General features: G+C 39.8%; 1 protein-coding gene across 1 annotated transcript; it reads right to left on the bottom strand.

Moving 5' to 3' along the window:
* Positions 1-4,267: 4,267 nt before the first annotated feature.
* On the bottom strand, positions 4,268-12,936 carry LOC129730405 (eukaryotic translation initiation factor 4E-binding protein). Its single transcript, XM_055689719.1, has 2 exons — positions 11,975-12,936; positions 4,268-5,633 (listed from the first exon to the last, which is right to left on the bottom strand). The coding sequence occupies exons 1-2, from the start codon at positions 12,117-12,119 to the stop codon at positions 5,416-5,418; spliced, it is 363 nt and encodes a 120-aa protein (XP_055545694.1). The 5' UTR covers positions 12,120-12,936; the 3' UTR covers positions 4,268-5,415.
* Positions 12,937-14,587: the final 1,651 nt, after the last annotated feature.

The following is a 14,587-nucleotide window of genomic DNA, read 5'->3' as shown; positions in this document are numbered from 1 at the left end:
ATTTCTATCAATTTAATTTAAAAACTAACTGACGCGGCAAACTTCATAGCCCACATTTTTTCCCTTTGAATAATTTCAAACTTTTCTAATTGGGTCCTAAAGTTTTACACGGTTTTCAGAAGAGTTTCGAAAATATCTAGTTTAACAAATTCTAAAGAACTTCTAGAAATATATTGCTCTTGAAATTTTTGTGTACATGTTTCAGAATTAACGTTAGGTGATTGAAATGGCAGTTTTGATAATAAATATCATAGACCACATATTGAAAAATGAAGTTTAAAAACAACAAAATTATCAGTAAATAGAGAGAGATACATTGAAAAAAATCACACGCTTATACCAAATGCTCTTTACTTACACTGAAAATAAATCACACGCTAATCCCTAATGCTCTTTACATATGAATGTCAATACACGAGCCTAGTCATTCTATTATGTCGACTCATATCGATTTTTATTGGAATCCATGGTATTTTAACGTGTTTTGGCATTTGACGCGTGTAAGCATTGGAATCTGAGTGTAAAATGATTGATTTTGGTATGAATGACATGGCAAGCCGAAGTGTAAGACACTTGATTTTGTGATGTGAACTGAAACGCAAATTTATTCCACGTGGATATGAAATGTTCCATCTATTAGCACAGATGTAAGTGGAATCCACTTGGCAGTAACGTGTCGATTTTTTACAGTGTATGAATGCCAATAAACGAACCCAATCATTCTATCATGTCGACTCATATCGGTTTGACCAAAGTCTATGTTTATAATATAGAGTCGCGCAATGATGAAACCAAAGGAACCAAATCAGTGTCAAACGAGGGTACCAATCAAGCAATGTAAATAAACAAAATGATAATGTTAGGAGTGGTAGAAAAATGTTGTAATTAAGCGTGATAAAGAGTATGTGTTCTTCCGAAGTTTTAACTACACATTTTAAATCCAACATTAAACCTGTACACTGGTTCAGTTAAATTTGATAAAGCATCACCGGTGTAAGCTTTCAAAACTGTGTACCTTTTGAAGAATATCAAAAACTGATATTCGCTTAGGCATGGTGAAAAACAGTGCAAGACAGACAGACAGACAGACAGACAGACAGACAGACAGACAGACAGACAGACAGACAGACAGACAGACAGACAGACAGACAGACAGACAGACAGACAGACAGACAGACAGACAGACAGACAGACAGACAGACAGACAGACAGACAGACAGACAGACAGACAGACAGACAGACAGACAGACAGACAGACAGACAGACAGACAGACAGACAGACAGACAGACAGACAGACAGACAGACAGACAGACAGACAGACAGACAGACAGACAGACAGACAGACAGACAGACAGACAGACAGACAGACAGACAGACAGACAGACAGACAGACAGACAGACAGACAGACAGACAGACAGACAGACAGACAGACAGACAGACAGACAGACAGACAGACAGACAGACAGACAGACAGACAGACAGACAGACAGACAGACAGACAGACAGACAGACAGACAGACAGACAGACAGACAGACAGACAGACAGACAGACAGACAGACAGACAGACAGACAGACAGACAGACAGACAGACAGACAGACAGACAGACAGACAGACAGACAGACAGACAGACAGACAGACAGACAGACAGACAGACAGACAGACAGACAGACAGACAGACAGACAGACAGACAGACAGACAGACAGACAGACAGACAGACAGACAGACAGACAGACAGACAGACAGACAGACAGACAGACAGACAGACAGACAGACAGACAGACAGACAGACAGACAGACAGACAGACAGACAGACAGACAGACAGACAGACAGACAGACAGACAGACAGACAGACAGACAGACAGACAGACAGACAGACAGACAGACAGACAGACAGACAGACAGACAGACAGACAGACAGACAGACAGACAGACAGACAGACAGACAGACAGACAGACAGACAGACAGACAGACAGACAGACAGACAGACAGACAGACAGACAGACAGACAGACAGACAGACAGACAGACAGACAGACAGACAGACAGACAGACAGACAGACAGACAGACAGACAGACAGACAGACAGACAGACAGACAGACAGACAGACAGACAGACAGACAGACAGACAGACAGACAGACAGACAGACAGACAGACAGACAGACAGACAGACAGACAGACAGACAGACAGACAGACAGACAGACAGACAGACAGACAGACAGACAGACAGACAGACAGACAGACAGACAGACAGACAGACAGACAGACAGACAGACAGACAGACAGACAGACAGACAGACAGACAGACAGACAGACAGACAGACAGACAGACAGACAGACAGACAGACAGACAGACAGACAGACAGACAGACAGACAGACAGACAGACAGACAGACAGACAGACAGACAGACAGACAGACAGACAGACAGACAGACAGACAGACAGACAGACAGACAGACAGACAGACAGACAGACAGACAGACAGACAGACAGACAGACAGACAGACAGACAGACAGACAGACAGACAGACAGACAGACAGACAGACAGACAGACAGACAGACAGACAGACAGACAGACAGACAGACAGACAGACAGACAGACAGACAGACAGACAGACAGACAGACAGACAGACAGACAGACAGACAGACAGACAGACAGACAGACAGACAGACAGACAGACAGACAGACAGACAGACAGACAGACAGACAGACAGACAGACAGACAGACAGACAGACAGACAGACAGACAGACAGACAGACAGACAGACAGACAGACAGACAGACAGACAGACAGACAGACAGACAGACAGACAGACAGACAGACAGACAGACAGACAGACAGACAGACAGACAGACAGACAGACAGACAGACAGACAGACAGACAGACAGACAGACAGACAGACAGACAGACAGACAGACAGACAGACAGACAGACAGACAGACAGACAGACAGACAGACAGACAGACAGACAGACAGACAGACAGACAGACAGACAGACAGACAGACAGACAGACAGACAGACAGACAGACAGACAGACAGACAGACAGACAGACAGACAGACAGACAGACAGACAGACAGACAGACAGACAGACAGACAGACAGACAGACAGACAGACAGACAGACAGACAGACAGACAGACAGACAGACAGACAGACAGACAGACAGACAGACAGACAGACAGACAGAATTTAAGTTAGTCTAGCCGTTAAATCTGTTTACAGGATAAAGAACGTCGAAAGAGAGATTTTCCTTGAATCTAGCTTGAAATCGCTGAAAAATGCCAAGAACAAAATGAACTCAAAATAATCAATGGATCGTCGCCTAGGTAAGGTTAGAGCACAGAGTTAGAGTTTTCTGTTGTCGATAATTTGAACACATGTGGCGTAAATAGGATAATACCGGTCTTGCATGGGCAAGAAAAAAGCTTAGTTAAGAACTTATCAGCCAGTGTTCAAGAAAATAATTGTGATGAAAGCAGCCGTCACTGTGAAAATTTAGCGATATTCCGTTCGACTGCTTGCCAACGAAAGTGTTTGTCCAGTTGAACTCCAACTCTCTAGATTCCCATGTTCTCCGTTCCATCCTAACTAGGGATGGGCGAACGGCTCACGAGCCGTTCATATGAACCGGTTCTTAGAAAATAACGAAAGGCTCACGAGAAGGAACCACGGTTCTTCGAGCGCATCAGAATTGAAGGTTCGCGTGAACCCAAAGTTCACCGAGACAACAAGAACTGTCAACGCTCGTGGATCGTTTTGGACCATGAGCCGTTCATATGAGTCGGTTCGGAACGGTGAGTGAGCGGTTCAGATCCGCTCTTGCAAAAGAACCGTTTCATTTAGTGAGTTTGTGCTACTTAAAGGGAAAAACCATATGAAAAGAAATGAATTATTTTGAATATGAAAGAATTGCTTACCACCGGAAAGTAAAAAGCTTTATGCTGGGAAATTTCGACTCAAAAACATTATAAGTCCATGTAAACAAACCTTTCTGTACTGTTAAATCTCCTATGTTCTCCTGCTTTTTGACGTCATCGTTCTATGATCTATTGATTTTTGGCCGTTGTTAGTTAGTTATTTGTGTTGTAGGATTCGGTATGTGAACGACCTATCATTTGTAACATAATTCACAAATAAATAAACTCGATACAGATTTAAAACTGCAACTTTTGGCAAAAGAACAGAGAACAGCAGATGAGAGATTTAATTCTTGATTGGCGATAAAATTTCGGAAAAATCATTACTCAGTTCAGTTACGATTTCAAATCTTTAGGTGAAATATATTTGTCATTAATAAAATATCATTGCATCATGGTTCTAAAAAACTGTAATTGAAATTAGATTCAAACTGTGATCCGCATCATCTCTGCTAGTGAAGGTTATTTTGTATTGGATACATTTTTATTAACTTAAGAACATTAGTTATAATTACAAAATCTCGCTGAACATGTGAAAAGGGCCCATGTGACATATGTAAACAAGCCACAATTTCACGTTTTTCAATGAATACAAGCTTATTCTACTCTTACAAATAAGATTTTTTGATAAAGAGTGAATTCTTTTATCAATAAATCTTATTGGTAAGAGCAGATTTCGCTTGTATTGATCAAAAAACGAGAAAATTTGGCTTGTTTACATATGGCACATGGGCCCTTTTCACATGTTTGGCGAGAAATATCAAGCCGTGACCAGCCTTTTTTTTGTCGCCTACGTCTGATGTTTGGATTGACTTTGCAATTGCAGACTTTATTTATACATACGATATCTGAATCATAAATGTTTAGCATAACAAATTTTATTCTAACAATGAAAAATGGTTCAAGACTCCACTGGTGGAACAAATTGGAGCAACCTTTTAGATGTTCAATACTTAGTAGTTTAGGTGTCCTGTGAACAGTAGCAATTAACTTTACATCCAAATTAAACTTAGAAATGAATGTTCCGATCCCATAGATCGGCCATCCGCTATCACAAACGTCCCGCGATCGTTTCGCGAACAAATACCGCTGGGAACATGAAGGGACAGGTGACTTTGATTGACAGTGGACAGTGGAAACGAAACTTCCACAACGTATCCGAACGGTATCTAAGAACACACTGTCTTCGATTTAGGGTTTTTTTCGACTTTTTTCAGATATTTAGCTCTGATGTTGTATCTAGCAGTCTTCGTACGGGATTTTCCTCGAACATACGTGTTGATTTAGGCACGTTCTCCCAGCTAGTGTACGTTTGTAGCAGAGCAGTTTTTTGTTACATTAATCTTAGCAACGATAAAATAGCATAAACTTATAAAGTTTATATCGAGAATAAACTTAACGTAGACTTATTCTTAATCCAATATAACAAAGAGCCCGCCCTGTACCAAGCATTCCTCGCCCGGGGCACGAGATGCCACCTTCTTCTACAGGTCCATGTCGAACTGTTCCTGATGATCGTCGAATTTCGGCGGCGAGTTCTGGCTTTGGTTGTGCGACGGCTTCGGTTTGTTGCTCAGCGGCTTGTTCGGGCTGTTCCGCAAGATATTGTGCGGCAGGTTGCTCAAGTTGGACGGCGGAGTACGGGCGAGCGGGGAGTTTTTCAGATTCATCAGGAAGGCACGCTCGTACACGATGCGGGTACCTGAAAAATGGAACGAAAAATAAGGCGGGTACATTGATTAGATTAGGTGGCGAGGCGAATGAAAGTTTTTGGAACGAAATTAAGTCGGACTTTTGTTCTTTTTGATAAACCTTATCGCTAATATACGCGTGCGTAGGAATAAGAAGTGTAAGAGTAAATGAGGTCGCAGCTGATATCTGGCTTGCCGGGCTGAAGCTTGAAGCGGACTAGCTAGATTGGGCTGAAAAAATATGGTTCTTGCCATTAGAATGATGTACGATGACAAAAGTATAACCACCGTGTCGTGTCATTGACCCACTAGGGAAATATTTTAATCAATTACGTAAAAATTAGTGTAATAATATAATGTGAATGCTATCGACTGTGACGTGTATCTATTATTGCTTGGATTTTCGGCTCATCAGTCTGATGAGCCGAAAATCCAAGCAATAATAGTGTAATAATATTTGTATTGCATTTCTACCGTCCCGCTGTGCTGTTTACGAGAGGATGAAATTCTAAGTCAGATCATTTCATGCCAATCATTTCGTACTAGACACAGATTGACGACAATTGGTCTGTTGAACGTCGCTCTTATTGTAAGTATTTTTAGACTTTTATATTGTTGTAAACATTCACTGTATACATTTACATCATCACCATCAAAAAGATCGGGTAACACCGTCCATACCCCATTTTGCGATTGCGGTGAGTGTTTACACCGCAAATGCAAAATGGTGCGGTGGCCATGTTTGTTTACAGCGTTATTTTGCATTATGTTAGGGATGTTTGGCAGGAAGATTAAAATGATCTGTGCGGTAATAATAGTACCAATTGATTGGATGCCAACTGAGTCAATTATTATGCTTTAGCTCGGCCAGTCGTGCCGAAAAATAATAAAAAAGTGATCCGTAAATTTTTTTTTTAATTATAACAAATCGAATGTTCAATATCAAAGCGAGTAATTACTATCAACGTGAAAATATATGCATTCCAACACGTTTTTTAGTTTTGATTTGATTACTGGATGCTTTTAATTGGGCTTAGAAAGTTTTGACGTCATTTGACCTCGTCGTTATTATAAGAACGGGTAGATAAGAGCGAAAGCATTAATAACCTCATTGTTGTTCTATCACAATAGAACACGTATTACAACAAAGCAAGCTGGTTTACCCAACTTACGTCATTGTTTTTGATTTTCGGTCGCACAGTCATGCACACTTGCGTTAATAATACGAACATTTGTGAATGTATTGTACGGTTCGAGTTACGGTTACTGCCATCGAAAATTAAGCTCAATTCTCTGGCTGAGCTGATGAGTTAAGATTGTTAACAAATGTTTTTCATTGAAGCTGATGATTGTACCAAAGTTCCTAATTTGACAAATTTTTGAAGTTGGCGAAACACGAAATTATTCAAGGCAACTCAGTATACAGACTTTGTTTGCAGCGATTTGTGTAAATTTATAGTTCACTAACACAAATTGCTTGAACTAAACATTCACATTGGCATAAAACGCGATGTGATGTTTTTGTAAATCCATATTTTGTTGACATTTACATTCACACAGTTGCTTAGCAAACGGCGATCGCTGATATTCGACTTCGCTGCGTGTTCAAATAATAAATAGTGTGTTTTGTCCTTGACGTTATAGTGTTTTTTAATTGATTGATGCGGAAGAAAAATGCCTTTATTGTCTTGAAAATGTAAATAAAAGTTCTCAGAAGTTCTCTGACATATTGAAATGAATTTCCGTATAATAGTATAACTTTACTAGTATATTGCGACATGAAACCACTCGTTTTAAATCAAACTTCTTAGCTAGGGTTGCCACCTCTTCGCGTTTGACCCGAAGATTCCGAGTTTGGAGAGTAATCTCTGGGTCTCCGGGTATGCACTAATTTTCTCAGGCTCTGCGAAATTATTCTGAAGTTTGTTGGAAAAGAGTATAAGTCCAAAACGTAAACGAAATCTAACAATCAATATGTACGATATTTGACTGTCGCACTCGTTCTCTCGAAGTTGCATTGAACCAATTTTTAGGCAGCGTGTATTATTGCAGTATCGCCTAATTCAGTTGCAGTGTGTACAACATTTACGCGTCTGTTGTCAGAAATTTGTTGTGTCGCTATTTTAGTAATTTCAATGAATTTGAATTCTCGTTTAAAATGCCCGAAAACATATCACTGTAATTTTCAGGACAAATGGCTTAGTAAACCCGAATATAATCTTTGGTTAAGAAAAAAATGATCGTTTAAGTGGATCGTGTACCAAATGCAAAACAATTATTATTGTCAACCATGGTGGAGAAAAAGCTGTAAAGACCCATATTAACAGTGAGAATCGTCGCAAAGTTCTGAAGAATTTTGAGGCAAACAAGCTTTTAACCTCATTTTTCTGTGTCAAAGATATTGATTCCACTATCTAATACTTATTATTCAAGTAAATACGCGGATAAATCTTTAAACTGCATTCAACAAACTTCCTCGTTCGAAAACAAACAAAATAATTCACAAAAACAAACAACACAAAGTCTGTAGAAGCGTTGAAACTCTGTTTCGATGATTTTAGTCTCGAGCACCAAAACGTTTTACGGCACGTTTGGAGATGGCTTTTGCTTTTTCCGGCTACAGACCGAATCTTCAAAATTTGGCTAGCAGTGAAACAATATTTTCTGAATCAAGGGTATTTGGAAATTTATCAAAAATCAATAAGATGAAATAAATAATGATGAGTAACAGTTTAACGTAACCGGAACGAATTATATCAACTTCGTTCATTACTTTATGTTTTAGTTGACAAAAAGTATCAAATTTTTGGAAAATGATTCAATCGTGATAACAGAATCACATTAAATCATGTCATCGTTGAAAGATGGAAAAGGAGAATTTTTGGTATTGGAGTTATTCAAAGTTTGCCACATTTAGATTCATACCATCGTAAAAAAATCGAATTGGAAGCAATTTAAGTATAAGAGCGGGCCATTTCATAACTTGAAAAATATGACAGTTTGGAAAATAGTGCATTCCAACACTTAACTGTTCGAAAAACGACGTGTTAGACTATGAAAAGTTCCTAAAAGCGGCTAAAGCATTCAAACTCAAACTTGACGGAGATGCTCTGTACGATGAAATAGCATCGCTATCGACACTTATTGAACCAATCAAGCAACTTGATCTGCGAACAGATTTGAAATGGAATAAAATCTTTGCAGCTTCTTATATCAATGAGATCGTTAGACTTGTTGCAAAAATATTATCTATTCAAGCATTTTATCGCATCCACATCAAACACAGTTACTACGTGAAGCCTTGTCGAATAAAAAAGATAGGTACATAGCAAAATCAGGCGAATTTTTTAGAAAAAAATGTTGCTTAAGAAAGTTAATTGGATTGTTTTTTTTAGGAAGATAAGGGTTTGCCCGTGTGCAATCTGGAATGAATTAAATAGAATTAAAATAAATCTCCTTCTCTAGGGAAAAATCTCTGGGTGAGAGGGACGGGTCAGGTGATAACCATATTCTTTGCTGAAGACATCAATTGAGTTAAAGTTGTGAACAACTATTCAAAGCATGATTGTTGAGTTAGACATGAGCAAAATTCAAATCCAAAGGCGGAAGATTTGATTTGAACTGATTCAACTTTAACTCTACTACTCTAACATGATAATGAAAAAGAACCAGAAAAGAAATATTAATCTGTTTCAATTTTATGGCATAAATAAAGTGTATCACTTTCACGGTGACACCCTGTATATCTTACAGAACTAAACATGAATGTATATAAAATCTAGCTCTGGAACTATCCAGTTATCCACATATATTTCATTCACCTTAAATCATTTCATTCATTTCGTTAATTGTGTCTAAAGAAATTTACAAGAAAAAAAAGTTTTTATTGTTTAGTTTTAAACTTAATACCAAAAATGCTTTAAAGTTGTATCACTGTACCCACACACTTTTTAAATGTCACACACTTTATAAGTCGTAAATGTACATACATTTCACTTTTACAGGAGTTAAACTTTATTTTATTTTTATTCGATCACCGGCTTTCCGTTAGTTAATAGAGCTTCCTGGTGGCTGTGTCACATACACCAAGTTAAGTAATTAAAATACAGAATGTGAAAATGTGTATGTGAGTTAAGCTTGATTGCCTCGTAACATAATCTAACTAGTATTCTTCTAGCTGGTGTGTTGAGCTGGTAAACAATTCAATACATAGTGATTTGTGTATATTGTAAACTCTAGAATAAAAAAGCAAAGCTGTCGTGCCCCTCGCTAGAAGTAAAACGTTGACGTTTTACATTTCTGTAGCACTTTTAACACATTTTTACAATGGTTGGAAAAAAAAATGACTTTTTAAAGATTTTAAAGAGTCAATGGTGAAACAATCGAGTCAAATATTTTAACGTAGAACTATGTCTCTCAGAAAGCTCGGCTATCCCTATATGTAGAATGAAAATCTGGAAACGAAAATAATAAGAAAAATGTCCAATTTCTAATGCTAATAGGTCGGTTAGTTTTCATTGCATTTCTCTCATTCTTGCGTCAAATTTTCAGAGAGTGCTTTATCCCGCTGTCGGGAAGCACAAAGAGATTAGAACAGCATTATATCCTAAATAAACAACAAATTGTCCTTTTGAGGACGGAATAAATACTTAATTGAAGAGTGATCTTCGGGTACCAGTAGCGTTTGCTGCAGCGGGGACCAGTATTAGTAGTGGTGATAACAGCCTCAGCGGTAGGCGCAGTTACCTTTCCTTAGTGAAAAGTTGCCTTTGTACGATAGCGGCACCATCAGCGGTAGGTGCATTGGCCAACACTTTCTTCAGGGAAAAGCTAGAATTTCTCAAAATGTGTGATTTTTTTCAGATTTTTCCGTTTTTTTCAGCAGCTGCAGACATCTTTCAAAAACATCGGGCATATCTGATTGAAGACGAACTATCGAATCAGGCAGCAGACTGGAAATGTTTTCATTGAAATAATATCAGTCAGGCCAAATAATAACTAATTGCTTTGAAAATCAAGAATGTTTTAAGTATGGTACGAGATATTTGTTTTGATAAACTCACGGATGTGTTTTGATCAATGGCGCTTTGCTTTAGTATGTAAGATTGTTAAAAATGTTGATCACGAAGTTTGAAGTTTGGGTGAAAATCACTTGATTGATTTTTTTTTGTCACAATTCACCTCGATTTTCGCTAGCCTTGAGTAGCTAATGTCTCTCTACAATCACAACAAAGTTGTACAATGAGTAAACAATTCATCTGATCAGCATTCAATATCTCTTGCGAAGCACGTGGCAATAATAGTTTACCAAACAATGATAAGTGCTGGCCAGATGACGAAACCCCAACCGACTTCTTTCTCGAACATCGAACCATTCGTTGGTTGCATCAATTTGTCGAATCAGACTTCCTTCCAGCAGTGATGAAGCAGTGATGAATGATAATTAGCACTTGCGACAACAAGCTCTGCTAGCAATTTGAATAAATTGTTTCCCCCTATCAAGTCAGACGACCTTCTTGCGACGATGCGAGGTCTTTGTCCTGTCCTACGCACAAACGACAAATCGCTTGCATCGTTCGTGTGTCGTTATTAAAATTGAAAAATTCCAAATCCCTTCGAGCACGTGTTTTTCAGTAGATAATTCTATGTGTAGCTCGAGTATGAGTAAACTCACAGTGTTGTGTAAAAGAAATCTAAAAATAACTTTTCGCTTCACATAAATAAAAAACGAAAAAAATAATCGTAGCAACTTAAGCTACGTAACATAATTTCAGCAAAACAGAATGAAAATCAGGCCCGGATTTGAGGGGGGGCAAAGGGGGCAAATGCCCCGGGCCTCCCGATTGAAGGGGCCCCCCTAGACCTAGGGCAACCTTTTTTTTTTGCTCGTCGCCTTCCAGAACGTTACCTCAAAATGTTTCAAGAAAAGAGGGCCTCACAAACAAATTTGCCCCGGGCCCCCCAGCTTCTAAATCCGGCCCTGATGAAAATAGTGAAGCAACTTTTCCCTAAAATCAGCAAACACGCGGTTCGCTGGTTGTGTGTCGCTTATCCACATAAATTTAAATTCGTTATCGCCTTTCGATGCGGCCGGCACTTCGCGCTCGCATATGCTAAGGACGGCGGCGCGGCGACAGGCCCATACAGATTCTGCGAAACTGCGCCGTAACTTTCAGACCCGTCCCACAAGGACGAATGTGTGTGATGTGAATATCGTCGTCCGGCGGTTTGATGCGCGTATATTTTTCTCACATTGCTGGGTGTGCCATACTTCGACTTCGAAAACGCACACTCACAGCAAGTAGGTATCTAGATTACCCAACACCGGCTGTGTGCACCGGGGCTTACTTACCTCCTGGTGTGGTAGAATACAGCGTGCCACCGGGTGTCGATGAGTACAGATCCGGTAGTTCCGAGGCGTCATGGATGAGGATTCTCTTCGATGGAATGGCCTGCATCTGGCTGCAGGCTTGACGGGCAATCGGTGATGCTGACATGATGATGACGATGATGCGAGGCGTTACTCTCAGGTACTTATCGGTTAATTTGTACTAATTTTTGGCGAACACTTGAATACAGACACTGAAACCGTGCGTTTTGCAATCGGAACCAGCTAGACAACTTGGCAGTATCGAAAGAACTATTAGGACTTTTGGAAAATTATACAACTGTTCGGCTTCGGTCACGCTTTCTTTAAAGAGCCACTTGCTTGCTTGCTTTTCCTTTCGCCTTTTCCGGAGGGACTCCGAGAACACTGTCGTAACGATCTGAAATGCTGGCACCGACTAAAGAATCGGCGTGGTTCGCGTCGCAATTTAAAGCCGCACGAAAACAACAACATCGTCCGCGGTGTAAGAAACATACAGCCAGTTGTACGCATACGTATGACAGCCAGCAGCGGTTGGATCGAAAGAGGCAGAGCGGGTATCCGAGATGGGTGGGTTGCCCCTCGCCCGGATCAGGTCTCCCGATCTCATCACAAGCGAGCAAACAGTGGTGAGTATTAGTGAATGTGTGACGACCGCTTATCTCGAGGCGTAACATGGGAGTGTAGAAATTCGAGATAAACGAACGAATCGTCCGTCTGCACAGGGAAAGGCTCGATTGATAGTAAACGAGTGTGTCCTTCGAGAAAGCTGACTGTCGACCCGGCGACCGGTTTTGCTGAACCGGTTCTTGTCACACCTCTCTGGTAGCTGGTTCTTAGTTACGCCAAGATCATCAACATAACCGAATCTGACTTTGCGGTGGTGTTTGGAAAAGCACGGGCTGTCCGAGCGTGAGGCCACAGGCATTTATTTTTCAAGTCTGGTTAAACTAGGTATATTTCGTAGACTGGTTCATTTTCGCATGATTTAAATAAACTGGAATAGTTTAATTACGCATAACTTTTTCAAACAGGAAGTTGAGATTTGTTGAAATACTCGAAACTGTAATGCAAAGTTTAAGTTTGAACCGGACTAAAGGACAATCTGAGTTTAGTACGGTCTGATAGAACGTGCCGCAATGCACTCTGTATTGTGGATGTGTTTTTTTTTCTTTCGAGTGGCGGACAGCCGTTCTTCGCTTCCGATGTAGACTTTCTTTGTGTGTGTGCGTGTCTGTAAAGTAATACAGCATAAAATGGGTTGAATCGCAGAGGTGGCAAGCAACAACGGGGTGGATCGTATGACTCTCGCCGGGAACAGGAGGCTCACAACATTATTGTTTTCTACAGCATTTCCTACGACGTAATTTTTCATTCGTTTTGCTTGAGCGTATGGGTGTTTAGCCGTCCGTCGTCTGTAAACATGCGGCTGTATCGTGAGGGTGACTGAGCCGATCGCTGGTGCTGCCAGTTTTGCACGTAGCATGGCTGGGTTGGGTGGTGTAGGATGGTGGTGGGTTGTTGCGGCTGCCGAAAGGGGGTAAGCGAGTGTATAGAAAAGGCGAGTAAAAGGAAAGAATTTCGCAGGCTTAGGTTTGAACAGCAGATTGAGAGCTGCCAGTGGAATTATACTGTGTTCACCAAAAGTAAGGGTTGGCAGTGGATGAAAATGGTGAATGAAATCTACTTCGAAAATAGTTTTAGACCGGTTTGCAATTACGTAATGTTTGTATTCATAAATATTACACTTTTTCATTTTCATCAATTTTATGTTTCTTTTATTAGGTCCACATTCTGATATCTAGCATTGAGACGCAACATTAAAACGAAAAACTATCGGATTTTGAATAGATTTACAACTGATGCCTAGCTAAACCTCAAAACAGACTGTGAAAAATGCAATAATATTATCAGAATTTGAGATTTCATATATTTATTTTACTTGGATTAAAATATGATTGAAAATTATGGGATGTAACAATATTGGCATTCCAAATCCTTTCTGATTTATCTTCATTTTTTACAATCTCAATCTAAGTTAAACTTTAACATTGATAAAAGGTTAATTTTGATCTCAGTACCATTTTGTTTGTTTAAACTGGTCGATCAAAGCGAAAAAAAAATCTGCTCTAAAGCTCCAAATGACTTCCCTAGAAAGATTATAGCTTTCTAACCATTCCTGTGAATTTTGGTGCCCCTGGCCATTACCAAAACGCGTCATCTTACGTGAGAGTGTCGCATAGTAATTGTTCGCCGGGTTCGTCGCTTCAACGTCATCTTTAAGAGAAAACTCATTCGAGTCACTAAAAAATGCTGGTGGTTGGGGGCACCAAAATTCACAGGGATAGCTATAATCTTTTATTTTTTCTAGTTTGAGCACAGGGGGTGTGGCCCCTTTGTTGACCAGTATTTTTTGTTCTTATTCTTTTATTCGAACACTTGCGAACACTTACTATGCTAATCTGTAGAAAACTAAACGAAAACTGCTAAGCTCGGTTACAAAAACTCAGATTCTAAAACGGGTAATAGAAACGCAATGCTCGCCAATACATCAGTATTTAGCAACTAAGGTTTATTCACTTAGTACTTGGCCATTTC

This window comes from Wyeomyia smithii, chromosome 3, assembly GCF_029784165.1.
Source record: "Wyeomyia smithii strain HCP4-BCI-WySm-NY-G18 chromosome 3, ASM2978416v1, whole genome shotgun sequence".
NCBI lineage: Eukaryota > Metazoa > Arthropoda > Insecta > Diptera > Culicidae > Wyeomyia > Wyeomyia smithii.
Note: the sequence above shows the minus strand (reverse complement) of the source record. Positions and strands in the feature narration are given on the sequence as shown.

Coding starts and splice junctions, on each gene's coding strand:
- LOC129730405 (XM_055689719.1), bottom strand. CDS start 12,119: ATGTCAGCATCACCGATTGCCCGTCAAGCCTGCAGCCAGATGCAGGCC. Junction 5,634..11,974: donor GTATTCTACCACACCAGGAG/GTAAGTAAGCCC, acceptor TCCATTTTTCAG/GTACCCGCATCGTGTACGAG.